Source organism: Mustela erminea, chromosome 7 (assembly GCF_009829155.1).
Source record: "Mustela erminea isolate mMusErm1 chromosome 7, mMusErm1.Pri, whole genome shotgun sequence".
Taxonomy (NCBI): Eukaryota; Metazoa; Chordata; class Mammalia; order Carnivora; family Mustelidae; genus Mustela; species Mustela erminea.
Window position 1 is genome coordinate 117,217,624 of NC_045620.1, and position 20,542 is coordinate 117,238,165.

At 52.0% G+C, this 20,542-nt stretch overlaps 1 protein-coding gene across 3 annotated transcripts in view; it reads left to right on the forward strand.

Moving 5' to 3' along the window:
* The window catches only part of CAPN13 (calpain 13), a 79,725-nt gene that overhangs the window by 36,375 nt on the left and 22,808 nt on the right, over nt 1-20,542 (forward strand). For all 3 annotated transcript variants that reach the window (XM_032353054.1, XM_032353053.1, XM_032353055.1), the window contains 7 exons: nt 3,260-3,431; nt 4,302-4,376; nt 8,281-8,366; nt 11,985-12,059; nt 13,246-13,391; nt 15,092-15,231; nt 18,922-18,933. In XM_032353054.1, the coding sequence (XP_032208945.1) occupies nt 3,260-3,431; nt 4,302-4,376; nt 8,281-8,366; nt 11,985-12,059; nt 13,246-13,391; nt 15,092-15,231; nt 18,922-18,933 (706 nt within the window). The remainder of the gene's footprint in view (nt 1-3,259; nt 3,432-4,301; nt 4,377-8,280; nt 8,367-11,984; nt 12,060-13,245; nt 13,392-15,091; nt 15,232-18,921; nt 18,934-20,542) is intronic.

Sequence of the window (20,542 nt, forward strand, 5' to 3'; positions counted from 1 at the left end):
GGCAAAAACATGGAGAACCCATCCATCCGCATGGAGATGACCAGCCTCCCCACCCACGAATGTAGGCCAATGAACACATGCATCCCAAACTTTCAACTCTCCTGGCAACTGGGAAGTCTGGAAATGAATTGGTTGGGTCTGTCAGATCTACATCAGCCCGTTTTCACACACCCCTCCTCCAGAGGACTAACATAGGAGATCGCAGGACAACATCTGTCAGGTTGCGTATCACCCTGCGCAGAATCTGGGCAATTAAGAATCCCAGCATTTTAGCGTTCTTTCGGATTCTGATGTAGACGTCTGAATTCTTCCCTCTTTCCTCGCATAGCTGGGCAGATAGACACTTCCCCCAAATGAGGCCACAGCCCAGAGATGAGAACAAGGCATCTCCAAATTCCTGGGCTCAGGTGACAAGGTATAGTGACAGGTGTGGTGAACACAGTTGTCTCTATCTTTCCTTCCCTTTCTGTTTCCTGTCAGCAAAGGGGGCTAAGAATAGCTGCCATGTTCCTGAAGCATCAGCAGGATTTGTGAGCTCATGTTTGTGAAGCAGAGAGATAGCTCCTTGTCAAATACCCAGCTGCTGCTGAGACAGGTTTGTGGGCATCGTGGAGAGATGGCGAGAGAGAGGCTGCTGGCCTTCCCCGTGCATTGGGTCTCTCTGTGGCAACTGTGGGGTGCTGTGAATCCAGGACCTCAGACGGGGCCCCCAGACACTGAGGCAGTGGGCCTGAAGTTGCCGAGCCAGGTTCTGGCTCTTTTCTGGAATGGCTCCGGGGCCGCCCTCTTGATATCTAGGGAGGGCCCCTGAGTGCCTCACCAAGAAGGGGCTCTTACAGTTGGGGAGGTCATGCTGGTGGGCTCCAGAATGGGTTCCAGAACCCCAGTCTTTGTGAACTTCCAGGACCCTTGGCAATATCCCTCCTACTCTAGGACGAGAGCCAGACCTGTGGGAAATCAGGAGTCAGACGTTCAGACCCAATTGGGCATGACCATTATCAAAGGCAGGCTTTGCCTTTGACTAAGTAAATAACCCAGAGATAAGAGTCGGTCAGGGCATAACCCTGGGTCAGGGAGAGGGAAAGACAGGAAGATAAGATTTAGAACCAGTTTTTTTTTTTTTTTTTTGGTTGAAGATTTTTATTTATTTTTTATTTGACAGAGATCACAAGTAGGCAGAGAATCAGGCAGAGAGAGAGAGAGAGGAGGAAGCAGGCTCCTCTGGAGGTGGGGACTCTGGGATCATGACCTGAGCCAAAGGCAGAGGCTTTAACCCCCTGAGCCACCCAGGCGCCCCTAGAACCAGTTTTAAAAACAAGCTGAGATCAACCTGTCACATGGCAGTTTCTGCAGAATGGCCTTTTGTGTATCCTTAGCTTCCTGTTATAAAGGACTTGTAAGCATTCGTGGCATTTGTGCCTGGGTGGTTGTCCTGCTTTCAGTGGCTATTTGACCTATATTTGCTGACGTGAATTTATGTGAATGCTGGGCGGTGCCCAGGAGGAGAAAGTGGCAGGGGTGGGACTATGGGAGAAAGGACTGAGGGGCCCCAGGAGCCTACCCGGTCCACCTCGCTGTTCTCAGGGGAAAGACCCAGAAGGGAGGGTCGCGGGCCGCCTAGAGGAGCCACAGGGAGGAACTCGAGCCCAGAGCCCCACAGGATTTGTGTTACCAGAAAGTAAGCCCTGGTCAGAGCTTCCCTACTGCCCCTGGCCTGTGAGGGGCGTGGCCTTGGCTGGGGCCAGATGAGAAGGTCACAGGTGAGAAGCCTGAGTGACTGCGGCAGTGGTGGGGAGGACTCCCGCTGGGCAGGATGACACCAGGGGGCAGAGTCTTCTCCCTGTCTGGCCTCAGATTCAGATCTTCATGGGTTTCCCTGTCTGAATCTTGGGGTTCCCTGGGAGCCTTTCCAGTTCACCCCGCTGACAGGAACTTAAAAACAAATCTGCTGTTGTCGGGCCCTGCATCAGTGGTCAGCATAGCCTCTCTCCCGGGAGGACTATCACAAGGCCCTGGTCTGCCATGCTCTTCCGGCTCCGGGGATCCTTCCTGCCTGGAACGCCCGCCCCGCTGGCGTTACCTGCATAAACTCAGCTCAGACCTGTGCCCCTCCGAAAGCCCCCCAGAACAACAGGCAGTTCCTCTCTGCTCCAAGAGGATCCACATGCTTTCAGAGCAAATAGATCCTCAAGGGATGCGAAGAAACTGGACGAGTTATTCAAGGAGAGTGTCCCTGTGGCAGGGTGCCGTTGGGAAGGAGCGACAAGTGCAGGCAGGAGCAGGGGGAGCGTCGATCTGCTGTGCCCAACAGGGACAGCCACGAGCCCACCCACTGTGAGCCACACGTGCCAGGACCAGCATACCCGCCACAGCCGCCCGTGGAGGTGGGGACTGTCCAGTGCCCCTTCCCTTGCCGGCCAAGGGAGCCATAGAACATCTCAGCCTCCCGCCTATGACTGGGAGCTCATGAGAGGGGAAACCGGGAGCTGAACCGGAGCGGTTTGGCTCTTGAATCTGGGATCTCTCAGCCACCCTAGAGGGGAGCAGAAACCCCACGCAAGAGTGGGAAGGGGTGCGGTAGAGGACACAGAGGAGGTTCCACGTGGCTTGCTTGGACCATGTGTTAGGTAAGACTTGTCCTCCCCTTTATTACCTTCAGGACAGTCGCCTGGCCTCCCTGACCGTCCTGGGATGAGGGGGTTAGTTCTGAGAGCAGGAGATCTGGATCGCACTTTGCACTGCAGAACAGAGGCTGCTCGTGGCCACAGTGGGCACCAGGCTGTTAGCTGAGCTCCTGGAGGAGAGGTCTTGCCCACCTTTGAACACTCCGTGCCTAGCACGGGACCCCTCACACAGCAAGGACTTGTCACTATTGTTAAGCAGAACAGGAAACAGTGGATATTCATCATCCTAATATCCGATGTCTATTAAGGGCTCGCCACGTGCAAGTAATTTGTCCAAGGTCAGGCAGCTCAACACGTGGAGAGGTTGGGATTCGACCTCTGGCCTGAGGCTCCAGCACCTGCACTCCTAACCCCTGCATGATACTGCTGCTTATGGGGCTGCCCAGCCCCGGGAGACCAGGGGAAGGACAGCGGCAGAACCTTCATCCAGGCGAATAGATGGCAGGTGGCCATGGTCCGGAGCTGGACTGGGCGATCCTTCACTGGGCGATACGCAGCGGTCAGGTGTGCAAGCTCCCTTCCCGGAGCGTCTCACCAAAGGCCTTAGAGGGGCTGACATGACTTCTCTCTTCTAGGTTCCATGGGTCCTATGCCAACCTGCACTACGGCTTCCTCCCTGACGCCCTGGTGGACCTCACGGGAGGAGTGGTCACCAACATCGACCTGAACTTTCCTTCTGACCTGGTGACGATGGTGAAGACAGCGGCCAAGGCAGGCTCCCTGATTACCTGCGCCACGCTGGCCGAGGTGAGTAGACTCGACTCCTCATCCGAGAGTATCTGACCACCAGCCAGTTCAGCTAGTAAGGGGCATGGTCAAGTGGGCGCCATGGGGCGCTGGCACTGTGCCTGATGCCATCCTCACAGCAGCCCTCCCTCTGAGACAGGGGCTGCAGAATTCACTTACAGAAGAGGAGATGGGCTCAGAGAGGCTGAGGAAAACTCTCAGGCTCACACAGCCAGTAAGTAGCTGAGCTGGGTTCAAATGTTTATGGCCTGACCCTGCGGCCTTTGCCTAGCACAGCCATGTGACCAGGCATAATGGGGTCTGGAGGGACTGGGCAGCCCTTTGATTCTCACTGGCTCCAAGGGTGGCATCCCAAGGTCAGTATGTCCTATTCTGAAAAGCTAGGATGACCCTCCAAATTATTTTGGAGTCTATTCTGAGACAGCCAGCTCCTTATCCATGAGAATATTTCCTGCGCTCTCTAAACATGTGGGTTTTGGGTGACACCCCCAATCTGAAACACCCCCCAAAAACTAGCATGCACTTTAGTTTCTCACAGTGTATGGGTGCTGGGTGTTCCGGGCTCCTACAAGACACCCAGCAGTCATGTTTTGTGCTGCGTGTCATTAAGGAGGAGGGACTAGAGGAGGAAGCAGTCCACATTGGCCTTGGGACTCTGGGGTTCTGTCAGAAACGGGGTAGTCTCCGGAGGTATGACACGCCTGGGGCCTCAACCACCCAGCAGCCTGCAAACTCGGTCCCTGTAGAAAAGACTCCCAAGAGCCTGTGCCTTTCCAGTGCCACAGTTTAGCTGCTGATTGAACTGTGCTTCTCTGTTCCTCTGAGGAACCTGTGAATGTGTAATGCTTGGTCTGCTTTCCTCCTCTGAAGCCGACAGGTGTGGCCAGGAGCCTGAAGAATGGCCTGGTGAGTCAGCACGCATACACCGTGACTGGAGCCCAGCGGGTAAGTCTCCCATGGGGAGTATCTGGCTTTCTTATTCCGCAAAACAGGAGTCAGCATCCCATGCCTTCAGCAGGCCCCCACCTGGCCTCATTCCTTCCACTCATCCAGAAATTCTGGTGCCCAGCGTCTTCCTCCCCCAGGGACCCACCAGAGCTCTTGCGGTCCTTGTGCTGATCACAGATGGGCTGAGTGTCCCGCTAGGCTGTGGGGTTAGCCCAGAAAGAAAGAAGAAAGAACCACCCAGACGACTAGGGCAAGCCCTGGAAGGGTTTTGTTGGTTATGTATCAGCTAAACTGCTACCACGGAGGCCCTCCAAAAAACAGGGGCTTAAATAAGATAAAGTTCATTGCTATCTCAGGGAAGCAGGTAAACCCAGAGCTGATAGCTGTTAGGTGACTCCGCCGTTGGCAACATGGGTTCTCCCTGTGAGCCCAGGGCAGCTGCTCCGAGGACGGCCACCTTCTATCCAGGGAAAGCAAAAGAAGCCAGGGGATGCTTATATATTCACATGGAAGGCACCCATCAGAAAACACACACACCATGTCGTCCCAGACCCCATTACTCCGAACTTAGTCACGTGCCACACGGAGGCCCAAGGGAGTCTGGGAAACATCCAGTCTAGACTTTATTCCCATGGAAGAGGGGAGGACAGCTGTTGGCGGACAGTGCTCCCCCTTGATGCAGGCATGGACCTGGCGTAGACAAAAGCGTATGTGATCACTGTGTGCAGTATCACTCGGTCCTGAAAACATGACTGACGTGCAGCCTCCTCCTTTCCTAAGTGAGAAGCCGAAGCCGGAGAGGGGAAGGTCAGGGTCAACACAGCTACTTAAAAAGGCTGGGCCTGGACACCAACTGTGTGGTAACCGTGCTTTCTGGCCTTGAGACAATATCCCACACAGGTTCTCTGTCTCTATTTCCCACCACTCTTGAGGTCTAATCATGTCCTTGAGGCCCTGAGAGACCATCCCAAGCTCTAGGGTACACTTTCCACAGATGTTTACACTTTCCACCATAGAATGCCGAGCGATCGGGCACTGTTTCTGGCATGGGTTCTCCTCTTTGCCTTCCTTCTCTCTGTATCAGTCTGTCTCCCGTTTAGTGACCCCAGGACACTTGCTCTGTCGTTTTGTGTCTTGGTGAGGTTTCCACAAAATAGAGACATATCTTCTGTCTCCTGTTTTTGTCCTTAAGGAAATGCATCACAAAATGCTTTCCTCTGCACAGTACCTGGGAGACAGTAGGCACCTAATAAATGCTCATGGGATTATGGAGGAGTGCGCTTGCGTGAGTGGGTAAACGTGTCCCTCTGTGGCCTGTGAAGATGACGTCACTGAGCCCCTGCGTCCATCACAGAATGGATGGGAGGCGCTCAGAACACACTGCCCGTGAGCAAGGAAGAGGTCACCCTGATTAAGCAGGGAGGACCCCAGTCACAGTGGCCCCAGATTCTCCTCCTCCAAATGCTCCCAAGCCCGTCTCAGAATTCTCCACGGGCACAGCCAGTGCCATCATCGCACCAGGCCCCACAGGGACACGTCGCTTCCCACGACTCCCATCCCAGATGTGCAAAGACCAGGCTAGGGATGAGAGATTGGTTTCCTTGTGTGTCAGCCTTGATCCATTGACAATGCTGCTCGGATGACTGTGTCGACGAGACTCTGGCACTGCTTCCAGATTTGGGGAAAGAGCTGTGATCGATGTGTGATCTGTGCTGGAACAAAGGAGCCATGGCACCGGTGTGATGTCTCCGCCCTTCCTGGGAAAGGCCCTTTATATAATGAGACAGCCCTTGGTTTTAATCTGCCATGAGCCCTGAAACCACTTCTCCTAGGACTAATCATTCACAACTGCGGGACTAGCGTTTAAGGGAATACATCGGAGGAAATAATCATCCTGAACTAGATAACCTGCATCAACTCTTCCCTGGGGGGACCCTTTCTGAGAGTGTGGCCACGGCCAGGGGTACAATGAGTGGCCAGGAGAGGTGAAGCAAGAGTGAGTTCTCAACGGTTGTCATGACCTTGGCCTTGAGTGTGACCCCTGAACCTCTCTGCCAAGGCCCAGGAACTCGACTTGGTTGAAGATTTCTCCTCCCAAACGAGGAGGTCACAACTGACCTCAAGTGCTAAGATTAAACCAGCCCATAAATGCAGTGTGTTTCTTAATCTGCTCATCCTCCTCTGGGCAGGACACAGACAGGAAGATGAATGAAATTGGCATATTTTATTACGCACCTAGCGCGGGCGGTGACTCCCCTGGGCGAGGGGGTGAGGGTTTATCTGCATGCCTCATTGAGCCCTGCTTTCAGCTCCTTCACTTGCTGGCTGTTCTTCTCCCCTATGCCCATCTCAGCCCCGACTTTGGTGGGCACTGAGGGTGGCTCATTAAGCTTTTTGGGCCACCGGGCAACCATTTCTCACATCCCTGCTCCGTTAATAAATCTACTGGGTGTGAGACCTGCAGTGCCTGGGGGTAGGGAACCCCGGGTCTGTGCCAGGACCCCCACCCAATCCCATGCAGCTTTAAAAGCCAAAGCACCTTCCCTATAGGGCCAGCCAGATGGAAGTAGATGGAAGAGAGCCTTACCCAAGCCAAGTTCTCTGGGCCCGTCTGATTGCGTTGTTCCTACATGGTATTGCCCTACTGGTGATGACACGGGCCTTGGCCTGGTGGCCCAGGGGTCAGATGCAGAGGTCAGGGTTGTGGCCACACCCGAGAGTGGTCTGGGCCCTGGAGCAGCTGTAACCTTTATCTGCTCCCATCTCCAATTTCAGAGCCTGGCATGGGATGAGAACTCTTCTTCTGCCACTTACACTGTGGCCTTGGGAAGGTTGCTTAACCTCTCTGGTGCTCAGTTTCCTCCTGTGCAAGTCAAGGGTTCTATAAACATCCACTGGCAGTTTGAAGGACAGAAGGTGCTCTGGCGACGCTGGGCTCCGAGTCCCACCTCCATATGCGGGGTACTCCTCCATGTGGTGAGACTGCCCTCGGGGCTGTCTCTGCTGCCTCTGGCCTGGAACCACGGAGCAAGTGGGCCCCTTCCCTGGCCCCTGCAAGGACTTGGCCTCCACAGATGACCTCAGCACCCGTCAGCATCCAGCTATAATACACAACCATGCTTTAATTCCTCTCACCAGGCTGAGGGCTCCTGGATCTGGGAATGTGGGTTCAAAGGATTGAGTTCATTTTGTTGTAACTTATCAACGGTCCTGGACTTTGGCCTCCTGGTCTGAAGGAGCCAGCCTCCATATCGGGGGACTGGTGCTGATGGTGCCTGGGGAAGGAAGGAAAGTTCAGGTCATCAAGATGCCTGCCTGCCAATAGTGGCAGGGTGACAGGGAGCCTGGGGCAGTGCCAGGGTGCAGGTGTGGGAGGGCTAACCTTGGCTGTCTTGAATCAGCCTCCTCCATATCCTTGCTCAGGACCATGCGGTAGGAGACCCCGGCGCAGCTCCCAGTGCGCCGTGGGCAGGAGAGCAGCTGCATCTGTGGAACAGAGATGCTGGTGGTGGGGGGCGGGAAACAAAGCCTGCAGGAGGTTGGGGACCCATCAAGGTCTCCCCTCTGCAGCCTGCAGCAACGTCCTGTGCTATGCATCTGCTATTACATCTCAGCCCACCCACGTTCCAGGAGGTCTTGTCCGGAATGATGAAGCTGCGTCTGCCCTTCGAGGTGCTGAGCAGAAGGAGGGGCCGTTTTCTCCTCCCTCATTCCAACTCCGTGCAGGCAGCACAGAGACATTGATTTTTTTTTTTTCCTTTCAATTTTTTTTCTGGCTGCAGCCAAATGAGGTCAGAAGTTAAATTAGTCCTTGGAGGTAAAAAGCAGCTGCATTCATATCCCCTCTTTCTGCTGACTTTTGCTGGAGAGCATTGACAGTTTCTTTTTCTGTTCTTTGCAGATTCAGACCTGGAGGAGCTGGGAAGATCTTCTCCGCCTGTGGAACCCCTGGGGCCACACTGAATGGAGAGGACGCTGGAGTGATGAGTATGGCTTCCGAAAACCTCTCTCCAGCCTTCCCGAGGGCCTGGTGTGCCGAGAACCCCTGCCCCAGGAGGGCGGTCTCTGTCTCACCTGCTGCGGATCTCACTGTCCATTTCATACCTATGTGTGGCTGTCAGTCCACCTCCGATTCCCATGATGCCATTCACCAGGCATCTATTAGATCCCTACTGTGGGCTCCCTGCACTAAGTATACTGTGTTAGGGGTGCTGTGGGATATGTACAGATGACGAGACCGGGTGTCTAGCCCCCAGAAGGTTACACTTTAACCACTGTGAACCTACTTACCCAGAATTACTTGTTTTTTTAAAGCGTTGGGGAAGGAGTAGGTCATATGTTAAGTCCTATTTGGCAGAGAGAGATGGAGAGAAGGAGCCTCATCCCATAAGGGATCCCACGGGATTTTTATCCTGATGACACCATCAGGAAAAGACTTCATTCTCGGGGGAGTTGGGGAACTGAGGCAAAGTTCTGGCTGCCTGGGTTGTCCGTCCTCCCTACCGATCTGGACTCTGATGTATAACCCGTGTCTGGACTCACACCTTGCTCACGTAGGAGGAGTGAACGGAGCTGAGTGAGTGTCAGAGGCCCCTTGGCCATGTGCCACATGGCTGCGCTCTGCCCCAGCTGGCCAGTGGGGACACAGCTGTGTGATCAGTGGTTCCCTGGAGCCAGGCTAACATTTCCCAGCTGCCAAGAAGGCTGATCCCTGGTCCCCATCCTTTGATAAGGATGAGATGGCTATCCCTAGAGGGCCAGCTGGGGACAGGTTACCTGCTCCTCGGGCAGCCAGCAGGGCAGGTAGAGGCAATGGTGGAAAGAGAATAAGACTTGAAAAGAAATGCCAAGCATTCAGAGAGGTGAGCGACACCCAACAGCAGTGAAGGTCAATACAGGGAGAAGCAAGTTCTGGAAGACAAATGCAGAGTTGGCCAGCGTCCCTGCCCTACTTTCAGGCTGCCCAGAAGCTGACCTGATGCCACAAGTCAGGCTATGGCAGGGTCCACTCTGATCGTCTTTGAGCCCCAACAGCCGGCGTGTGCCTGCTCAACATGGACACTCGTCAAATGGAACATGAACATACATTGAAGCTGGGGGTAGAAAGGGGGAGCGGGCAGAAGAGGGGGGGCAAGCAACATGAATTCATAGAATGAACCTGGTGGGACCTCAGATGCCCCCTGGAGAACAGAGCAGCTGAACCCCTCCCCAGAAGGGGAATGAAATTACAACACCATGAACCATGAACAGTGTTGCATTTTCACTCACTGTTCCCCCTTCTCCTTTTATCTTGCCTCTATGCCTCCTTCCTTCCTTTGCCTCTTCCAAAGCAAATCTTAGCAACTTCTGGCCTTTGCCAGTTCTCTTTCTCAGTCACCACCCCAAGCTGCCAGTATGGCCCAGGGGGCGATGTGATTAACAGAATCCCTGACTCAGGGCTGGTTGCTGGGGTTGGAGACTGGAAGGGCGAATGTCAATGACATGTTTGCCTGGGGCGGGAGATGAGGCCACAGATTCAGCCTCGCCTCCTGTGTTAAATGTCTCATGACTGGTGAAGGCAGCAGGGCACCAGGCATTAGGGAAGAGTTTCCCATAGGCTGACATGTTCAGGGCAAGCTTCACAGGTAGAATCGAACTTGAGTTCAAGCAGGAAAAAGAAAAGTATCACCAGGTGGGCGGGGATGTACAGACCACTGCGCTGAGCCAGGAAGGCTTACGGTGTGTTCAGGGCCAGCAGAGGAACCCAGGAGAGAAGTGCTGGGAACTGGGACCAGAGAGCGCAATGGCAGCTTGGGAAGTTGGGTTTCTACCCCATGGGCACGGGATTTCTGAAGGCCCTTCAAGAGGGCGAGACCCATGCAGAGCAGGGAATGGGGAAGCGGGCCAGGCCGTGCTAGCTCTGAGGGTCACATACCTGGCTGTGCTTGGTCCAGGTCCCCCCAGAAGCGGAGCCATTAGAAAGTGACAGGTGATCAGATGATCACCGTCTCCCTGCTTTCCAAGGAATGGAGAGGGATGGAGAAAGCCGGCTGGTCTAATCTCAGCCATAATTGAAATTTCAGACGCACACACTTAAAGGCAAACTTGCATGAATCAATGGCATATTGATTTACACTACATTTATTTTCCCTTACACACTGCAGAAAATGTAATTATCACTTAATTATAAAATTGCCATTTTACAATAACACATCTGACTGGCTCAGCCTATGGCCCAAAGCGTGGGTGGTGGTCCCTTCCTTGCTCTCCCGCCACAGAGCTGACCCCAGGTCCTCCAAGAAAGACACAAGCCACTTCTAGAGAGAGATCGGTGACACATTGTGCCTCTGGGGGCTGTTGCTTATGAGCCTGTCTCTGTTATGGGGAGCAGGTTGAAGAAGGGACAGCTGCTCGCTTCTGCCTGTGAGGGTCTCCTCCTCTACCACACACCCTAGGACTAGCTTCTGGAATACATTACCCTAGTGAACTGGGCAACTTTCTTCATTAGGCACGCTGAGAACTATTGCATGCCTGAGTGTCAAGGCAGTGGGTTCACTCCTGTGATGACGTAATGGTGAGAGTGCATCACTGAGCTCATGGAGCTCAGAGTCCGGGGAGGGATGGCGAGAAATAAAGAAGCACCAGAAACACGGGGTACCAAGTGCTGAGGCAGGAGTGGTATGGCTGCCATGTGCATTCAGAGGAAGGGCAAAGACTCTCAAGGTGGTTTGGGAGTCCCATGGGGGGACAAGCAGGGTTTCCAACAGAGATGGCTTTTAGGAGGAAAGATGAGTGACATCCTCAGGTTACAGGGCTGAAAGGAGGAAGAACATCCCAGGCAGAGGGAGCCTCACTGCGAAGGCCAGGGCAGACCAGGACAGGTATTTCCAAAGAGATGAAGATATTCGTGTTCTGAGTGCAGAATTTCAGTGTGGGGTGTGTGTGGGGAAGTGGGGAGCTCCTCGGGGAAAGCTGGAGAGGGAGGCAGAGGCCAAGGTTCTGTTTTGGGAGCTTGAACTTCATCCTGAGGGGACAAGGGAACCCCTGATGTGTTTTAAACGGGGAGATGTCAGAATCTGATTTCTGTTCTAGAAAGATCATTTGGATGGCCATGTGGAGAGCAGATAGGGAAATGGGCAGGACTGCATGGTGGGAGACTAGTGGGAAGTCCAAAAAGGGGATGAGGGTTCGTAGCGGGAGGGATGGAAGTAAGCGGATGGCTTCGAGAGGGATTTCCAAGGTGGAATTGTAAATCACCATGGCTTGGCGGTTGCTTGCCTGTGGCAGGTTGAAGGGAGGAGTGGCCTCTCGCAGTCCCACTCTGGCACTGGGAGAAGGCAGAGGGCAGTTTGGGATAGGCTGGTTTCCAGGTCAGTACGGGCTCTGGTGGAGACGTGGCTTGGCCCATAGCATGTATTCACCTAACGCTCAGGAAAAAGAATCTGGCTGGAGACCATTTGGGAGCCACCAGCATATAGACAATGACAGATTCTGTCACTAAGTAGAATGACACCCTCCCCCTGCACCCCAAGAACTCGTGGAGGACAAGCCTCCTGCTGGGGCACGTTTTACAGAGATGCAGTCCTTCAGGAGCTCTCAACCCTGTGTCTGTGTCTCCACACTCAGGTCTCTGGAATGGCAGAAAATCCCAGACCAACAAAGAAGACAGCTGCATGAGAATAAGGAAGATGGCGAGTTTTGGTATTTTTCTTTTAAGACTACATTTTAAAGCTTTCCCTATTGCCCACACCCTCAATCCCTATCCCTTTTCCTAAACCTTGGTGGGAGTGGGGATTAGCTTTGCAGAGATCTAGGTAGAAGGAGACTATTTCTTTTTTTCCACCAAGACACACAAGCACTGGATGGGAAATTATTTGTGTGCTTTCTCTCTGTGTGAAAGGGATTTCATTTCTGAAATATTGGAACTTCCAGGAAATGTGAATGGTAAAGGGAATATTGGCCCCCAAGCTTTGAAATCAATAGTTTCCCGGAAACCAGGATGCCTGATTATTACATCTGTGTGTTAGGACCCACAATGTCCCCCTGGAGCTCCACAGTCTTCCAAAAGAGCAATTCGGTCTTAATCTCCCAGCCCTGACTCTAGAGCTCTGGGTGAGACATCTGTGTCCTCCCCCAGCAGCTATGGAGGACCAGATTTTTAAAAAACCACATTCTCAACCATGTGCTCATATCTTAAAGGATAATAAGGACATTTCCCTGAGAGGTTACATTGGTTTATTTAGTAACATATTCAAATGGATTTAGCACGTGTGAAAAGGAGACTGGGTCTATAGAATCAAGAAGCAGAGAGACAAATGTAAATTAGAAAGGAAGAATATTGCCAATATCTCTACTTTGATCACCGTAGAAGGGGGGATTTTTTTTTCCTATTTTTTTGCCATTTTAAAAAATTTAAATTCAATTAGCCAATAAAGCACATCACTAGTTTCAGGTGTAGTGCCCAACATATTTGTCAGTTGCGGATAACGGGTTGAGCGCTGGGTACCAATACAAGGTGGGATTTTAGATGTTGAGACCATTGTATTCTGATAAGGATCTCAACAATGAATTTGGTGGAGGGTCAGAGGAAACAGTAGTCTTCCTGGCACCACATGGGACGCAGAGCAGAGAGAGACAGCAGCCATCCTTCACAGCCATGAGAGGGACTTGCAGGACCCGGAATTTTATTCAGTCTTATCCTCCCGACCATAGGAGGGAGAAGTATCCTTGACAGTGAGTGAGGCAGGCTGAGGCTCTGGTCTTTGGGTGGGACAGGGGTAAGTCCACGAATACTGGAACTGACAGACAAAGGCAGACTGGAGAGAAGGGCACCCCCCACCCTAGGGACAAAACCAGTAAAATGATGTTTATAATCTGCTTATAACAGGATGTCATGTCAAGATTTCCGAGACAACTTCTCCTGCCTGCATATATGTAACCAATTTCCAGTCAGTCTAAACCAAGGAAACGTGCCTCATGAAAGATGGTCCCAGGTGATGTTCAAGAACAGTGCAACTCCAGGAAATACCACAGGTAGTTATGGTGTTGGCAATTCTTCTGACAGATGGAAGCAGTCAGCCCTAGCCTTGCCCTGGCTTCGAGTCTCAGTGGCCTTTGATTCTAGACCATCAGCCTGAATTTGAGAGAAATCCTCCAGTCTAAAGGGACAGTAGCTGTTCTCCAAGGCAAACAGTGGCTGGTGGGCTGAGTGGGAGGATCTCACGTGGGCCTCCGCTTCCCTGTCATGCCCTCCCACCATCCTACTCACTTACACCAGCCTCCCAGGAGGAGGACAGGCTCACTGCTCTTCAGTAATTACCTAGGACTGGGTAGCTATGGAAAGAACACTAGACAAAAGTCAGGGCTTGGGTTAAACCATCACTTTGCCTCATAAAGCACCATCCAGACATAAGAGAATGTTCCTGCTCCATGTTGGTGGGTGTATCCTGCTGCCGCACCCTGAGATCCCAGAGGTGGGCACCTCAGAGCCTGGACTTGGGTTCCCCTGAGATGAATTTTGTTGAGTGTGACCTTGGGAGGGTCACATGTTCTCCCCGCACCTCCCACTCCCCATTTGCCACACAGATGAATGAACTAGCTCCCCGTGAACGTGAACCTGAGTTTTCTTACACATCCTTGAGAGGGGAAGCTATGCAAACAAGTTTGTGTGTATGTGTGTGTGTGTGTATGTGCGTGTGTGTGTGAGAGAGAGAGAGAGAGAGAGTATGCATGTGTTTTCACCTAGACATGACCATTCCCTCTCCTTGGCACCTGACTGTTGAGAATGGCTTGCTTGAATGACCGCTAGATATGCCTCTTTTCAACTCCAGGATCTTCACCCTGTTGGTCAGAGAACCTTGGCACCAGGAGGCCATGGGTGGACTCTAAGGAACTTCCCAGTCACACTTGGGCAACTGACTGACCTTCCAGATCTTCAACTGACTGTGGGGCCAAAGTTCCCTTCCCTGGATATAGCACATATCAATGAACTACGCAAAATGATACACTGGGGCTATTCTTAGATATTCTTTGCATGGAAAAGAGGGACGGGAGCCAGCAAGCAAATACCCACTGGGCGCTGCTAGTTACCCTTGAATGCATCATCTTGTTCAACCCTCACAAGGAGGAGCCTCTGTGCTTCCCCATTCCCCTCTCAGAGCTTTCCAACCTGCGACCCTTCTGATACGCATTCCTTCCTCTCTATCTTGACTTCTCTTCATTCTTCCATGTATTTGAATCTACCTTAATTAGTCACCTTACTTCTGTCTCGTGCTCTGGCTCTGATGAGCACACCTGGGTAGTAGAGTACCGTGAGTGGCCATCCCGCTGCCTGTTTGTTTCTGTCTTCATTGGTGCTTGGGGATTAGCATTTCGGGGATCTGATGGTTATCACCAATGCACAAGCTCATACATACCTGAGAATTCTAACATTCCACTTATGACAAAAATAGCCCTCAACTTTACAGTTAAGGAAATATTTTCACCAAGTGGGGAACATACTTCCCCTCCTTGCTGTTAAGAGGAAGAGACAGAGGCTCACAAAATGAAGAAGCTTGTGCAACAACTGGTAACTGTGGGGACTGGGACCCAAAGCCTTAGGGCTCCAAATCCAGATTTCCTGATGATTTGGTTCAGATTTTCTGAACCAGCATGGCCCTGGTCTAGTAATGGCCCTGGTCTAGGAGTCTTAAAGAAGCCAAACTGAGCTCCAGTGACAGCTCTTTCTCATGCAGAAGGACTTTCGAGGGACACACAGTCCATCTTCTCTGTGCCAGAGGGCATGGAAAGCCACAATGCGATCATGTCCATCAACATCATCCCGCAAAATTTAAAGGCAAAAGACAAATTTCCACTAAGCCTCAGTGTGTTCAAGGTAAGACAGCCTGCACCAGGGCTTACCTTTTCAGACAGTTGTGCATTCTTTGGGCAGAGAGAGCAGCTGACCAGTCTGGGGGATTTCACTGAACTACCTCAGAGATCAAACCCAAAGGGCCCTAGAGTTCGCCTGGTTCAACTCTAAAATTACAGGAAAACCTGGGCCTAACAGGAGATCAGTCTTGACCAGGCTTACAGTGGGACACGCCTCCTTCTGGTGTCACTTAGCATTTCCTGGTATGCTGCAGGCTCAGGTGCTTGTCAGCCAAAAAGTAGTCCGGTCCAAGACAAGCTGTTGTAACAATGCAGATTCCTGGGACCATCCCAAACCTTCTGAATCTGAACAGAGTCTGAAAATCCACCTTGTAACAAGTTCCCTGGGTGCTGTTTATGTGCAGGAAAGTTTGACAGTCATTGATTAAGCTTTGGGAGGAGTTTAAGCTAAAAAAACGAATCCTGGCTATAAAACCAGAAGGCATGTTTTTCTCTTGTATTTAAAACAAAATCCAGTCATTGCTTGGTGGTTGGCTTGCAAGCATCTGCTTGGCCATTCATCCAAGGTCAGGTTTTCCTCCCCGCCTGGCCTCCCCTCCCCCCGTGCCACTCCCAACAAGCTTCACAGTTCCTGGGGGACCATCCTTCCACCCACAAGTCTTCACACACACCCCTGTAAGGAGCTCATCAGGGAGTTTGATTTATAAAATGTTACTTAAAAGTGTTGCAAAAGAAAATCTGATACCTCTGCTCCCACTTCCTTTACCAGTTAATTTAATGCATCCCAAAGATAAAGTGAATGGTTCTTAAATCATATAGTCCGCACCCTCTCTGGACTAAGGTAACTAAGGTCCCACAACCATCAGATGCTAGGGTTCCCTGTCTTTATGATGGGACTGAAGGAACTGAGGCTTAGCAAGTAGAGGGACAGGGTCTCAGTTAATGGCAGAGCTGGGGATTGGGCACCAGCTGCCCCCAAGCCTTCAGTCAAACATAGCCATCACCTCTGTGGCTGGGGCTCTGAATTTAGCATCTCTGGGAATAATCTCCATTCCTGCTCACTGAGCTGAAGGCAACAGTCATAACCCCAGGTCAGCCCATGTGTGCCGGGCAGGGCTCCTGGGTGCTCTGCTCATGCTGGAGCAGTCTTGAGTCCTGGCTGTAGTTCACGCCAGTGAGAAGGCTTCACAGTGATACCATGTTTCAGAGTTTGATGTGTGTTCACATTCGTTGCCTCAAAAACCATTTTTATAGATGCGGAAGTCAAAGCTGAGAGAGAGTAAGCAACCCGCCCAAGATACAGTGAGGAGGTGATAGGAAAGTACTTGATACAGGAACTCCTGGTCCCAGGTTCCGGCCTCTCAGTGGGGCTCAGACGCTTGCTATTCTCATGATGCTCACAGCTTGAAGGAAAACAATGATTCCAGCTCTCAAAGGAGTAGAGCTCTTTGGGTTCTCTTCTAACCATGCTTCTACTTCCCAGTTTCGTGAAATGAATGGGAAAGAAATGGTTGGGGTTTGGCACAGTACTTGGGTGTCTAAAACCTGCTAAGGCCACCAAAGAATACTGAAAGATGCAGCAGTGGATGGTTGTCATTGTCCTCACCAGCAGGCACCTGAACACTCTTCCACTTGGTGGAAGGCAGGGCCTCATTTCCCACCACAGCAACCAAAGAGGCCAAATATTTTCTCTCCCCAGACCCTGAATGCAAAGGGTCATGCGAGCCAGGCTTGTCCAGTTAGGTATTCCTCTCATGCCCACCTCCCCCATCCCCAGAATCTTGGTCATTCTGGGTTTGGACTCTTGAGGTGGGACCAACCAAAGGATTATCCATAGCAAATCTTGGGGCCCAGCAGCATCCATGCAGGGAGATCCTGGGCATAGCTGTCCACCCTGCTTCCCACCCGCTTTCCCAGCTGCATTCTCTAGACTTCTCATAAATGACTTTTGCTCATCCCACCCTGGTTGGTTTCCTTTGCTTCCAGCCAAGAATCCCAAGTGATTCAGGTGCATTCTGAGAGGACTCTCATTCTCAGAGTCTCTTCTGAGAAGAACAAAAGAAAGGGGAAGGGGAGGAATTGAGCCATCTGGTCTACCCAGCCAAAACGGAATAGTTCTCTCATGATGAGAGAGTAGCAGGAGAGGGTAGTCCTCTGCTCTCTCCTGATGAGGACCACTGCCCTCTTCTGATGAGAGACAGAAGCCCAGAGAGGGAAAGAGGGCTGCCTCAGTGCACAACTAGGGATGCTGGTCCCATTGCCATCTATGAGTCTGGTGCCCCAGAGCTGGGCATCACAACAGGCTTGTGTTAACTGATTTTCCTGAAATCTTTAGAGTTCAGGAACCTGGCACAATTGTAATCCTACCTATTTCTAAATGCTGCCAAGCCCATTTGTCTACTCTTCAGCCTGAGATGCATTTCTCAGCTGTGCTCTTTGCTAAAAAGCCACTCAGATCTGTGGTCTCCTCGGGCTCCCTGGAGGTCCCAGTGGAGCTTTCAGGATCCTGATTGAGTTAAACACAAAAGAACTGTCCAGACTATAGCAACTCAAGAGACACTTGGGTTTCTTTCACAGTTGAGCTGAGAAACACGCTCTGTGCATGTCAGCCACCAGGCTCTCAGAAGTCTGCAGGGCTCCGCTGGTGTTTGTGGGTACATACTGCTTGTATGACCGCTATGTACAGCGCTCTGGTCCTGGCATGGTCCCGTGACTACCAACTCCTATGGGAGCACCATTCTTTCATCATAACAAACATGGGTAGTGTACCAATAGGTGGGGAAAAAAGACAAGGGTGGACAAGCCAATTCATCTTCACCCCAAACCTTCCCCCTCCAAGGCTGGAACTTTCCACCTCCCTTGCGGCTCACTCTTCATCTCCAGAAAATTCCGCCTGGGCAAATCAAGCGGTTTGTGCACATGGTTGTTGGGGGGCTGGGGGGTAGGATCTAGGAGAAAAGAACCGAAACCCACACCAACAGTGGATGACAGCGTTGGGCCGTGGGTCTTAGTCACCAAGGAAGCGAAGCAGCTTGCTTTCTTCCCACCTCCACTCGTTACACTGCTGGGAATGTTTCCACATCCATAAAACGGGGTCCCAGCGTCTGCTTTCGGGGTTACAGGGAAGCGCCTTACACGTGGCAAGGTGGCTTAAAAATGGACCTGCATCTCAGTATTTCCTTCTGCCACATGGAAAGACAGAATGTAGGTATTTCCCTACTCAGACGCACACGTACGTTCCCTACAAACTCCGGGAGGCCTAGAACAAATCCCCGCCATGTTTTACAAGGGCGTGGTGGAATAAAAGAAGTTTCCTCGCCTTGGAGCTCCTGATGCTGGGAAACTGACATCTGATCTCGCGTCTGTCTTACCCCCACCCTATCGACATCTCACTCTTCCCTTGATTTTATCGCTGTTGCTATAAAGAGTAGCCGCACGTGACTGAGCCAACAAAGGGAGACTCTCCCCCTCCATTTCCTTCCCCCTTGAGCTCCCTACAGCCTACAACAGGTTAGGTGTTCTCTTCACATCTCTGCACGGGGAATGAGTAATGCTCCCATTCCGTGGGGTGTGCAGGGAACAGGCTGACTGTAGGAAGAAGGAATGCAGGGCCCAGAGCCGGAAAGCTGGAATCTGCTTACCTTTGTGTTTTGGTTTAGGCTCCTGAACCTGCCTTTCTTTTTCTTGCCTGCAGGTCGACCCCCAGGTATGACTCAGCGCCTTCTCCCGCCTGTGTTCTTGTGTGTTGGTAAACCTCCACGCCCCTTCCGACATCCGTATCTTCAGCACATTTCTTGCTATTCCGTGGCTGCAAATTTAGTCTTCGTCTGTCTGTAACCGATACAGACTTAGACTCTCCAAACAGATCAACCATGAGGGACATATTTTTGCTGTCCTGGTCGAAAAGTTGGACCTCTCAAGCTGTTCTTTGGTTTGAAATCTAAGAGGGGCTGCAACCAAGAAACCATCCTCGAGAATTTGGCCTCTGATAGATAAGACCGATGTAGGCAGTTCCTTCCTCTCTAAGAAACAGAGCTAATGGCATCTTGGGGGGACGTTAGCCTCCTATTCCTGGTGAGCCCCCGAATCCACCATAAACAGGGTGAGTCCTCTGCAAGTGTACCTGCAGGTCATAGCTAGCTTCTCTTACAACCAAATTGCCACCTCTCCTGAGCTGGTATTCTCCACATTGGTACAGGGTGATTTAAGAGTAAGGATGAAGGACAGATGTAGTTCCAGGCACACACACCAGTTAAATGGATGTGGGCTCTGCCAGGCTACGGCTGCCAGGTGAAGTGTGTGTGCCTGGGGACCAAGGATGTAGCCGTAGCCAACAGGTAGTACCCATAGCATGCTTCTGGTCCAGGGAAGCTCCTCTAGGCCTTTCCAGGGGTGCCCCAACAGGTAGACAGAGGCCAGGACAGGGGTTCTCTAAGCAGGAATTCAGAAGCCCGGGAAGAAACTGGGTAGCAAGGCAGCCACTGACACCAGTGGCCCTGCCACAGAACTGGGTTCAGGATCTGATCTTTATTTCCAGCACCCGGGTCATGGGAATAGAACTTCTGGAAGGGCTTCGAGGGAGGCGCTCGGGTTCAAGGAACAAATCTCCAGAGCTAGAGGAAGGAGTGGGAATTTGACCCAGGAAAAGGCACAAGCCCCATCCCTAGAACTACAGGGTCAAGTCGGTGTGCAAATAGGCCTGCAGTAATTGGATGCTGGGTCTCTGTGCGCTAGACCAAGAGCCTCCCGTCGTGCCACATACTCACACTTTTGCCTGCCACTGAGAAAGCCTGCTCTGGGGGATAGGGAGCCCGGACAAGGCTGCAGAAGTCCAATGGAGAGAGGAGGCAGGAGAGCAGGGAAGCAGGGGAAGTCTGGATTGTAGGAGGCCCACACTCTTCTGTACATAGTGCCTCCCCACGTGCACATGCATGTGCTTACACACACACATACCCAGAGCCACAGGACAGTGCCGGCTTTCTGGAGAAGAATCATTCCCATCATTGCTTTTGCCAGAAGGGCTCACACAACTCAGACTCCAAACCTGCTGGGGCCACTGTTAGCATCAGCAAAATCACCTTGGAGGCTGCACCCAGCCCTTGCTGCCTACGTGGGACAGTGACGGGTCTCCTGTCTCATCTTGTAGACCAGCCCTGCTCCCACCCCCTGAAAAGAAACTCCCCCTTTCTCCCTGTTGCTCCCCAAGGCAGAGCTCACAAATAATCATTTCACGCTGCGTAACCTCTCTAAATGGAATCCCCGTGCTCGATTGTATTGGGGAAAATTTATTTAGTAAGGGGTTTTTATTATGTAAT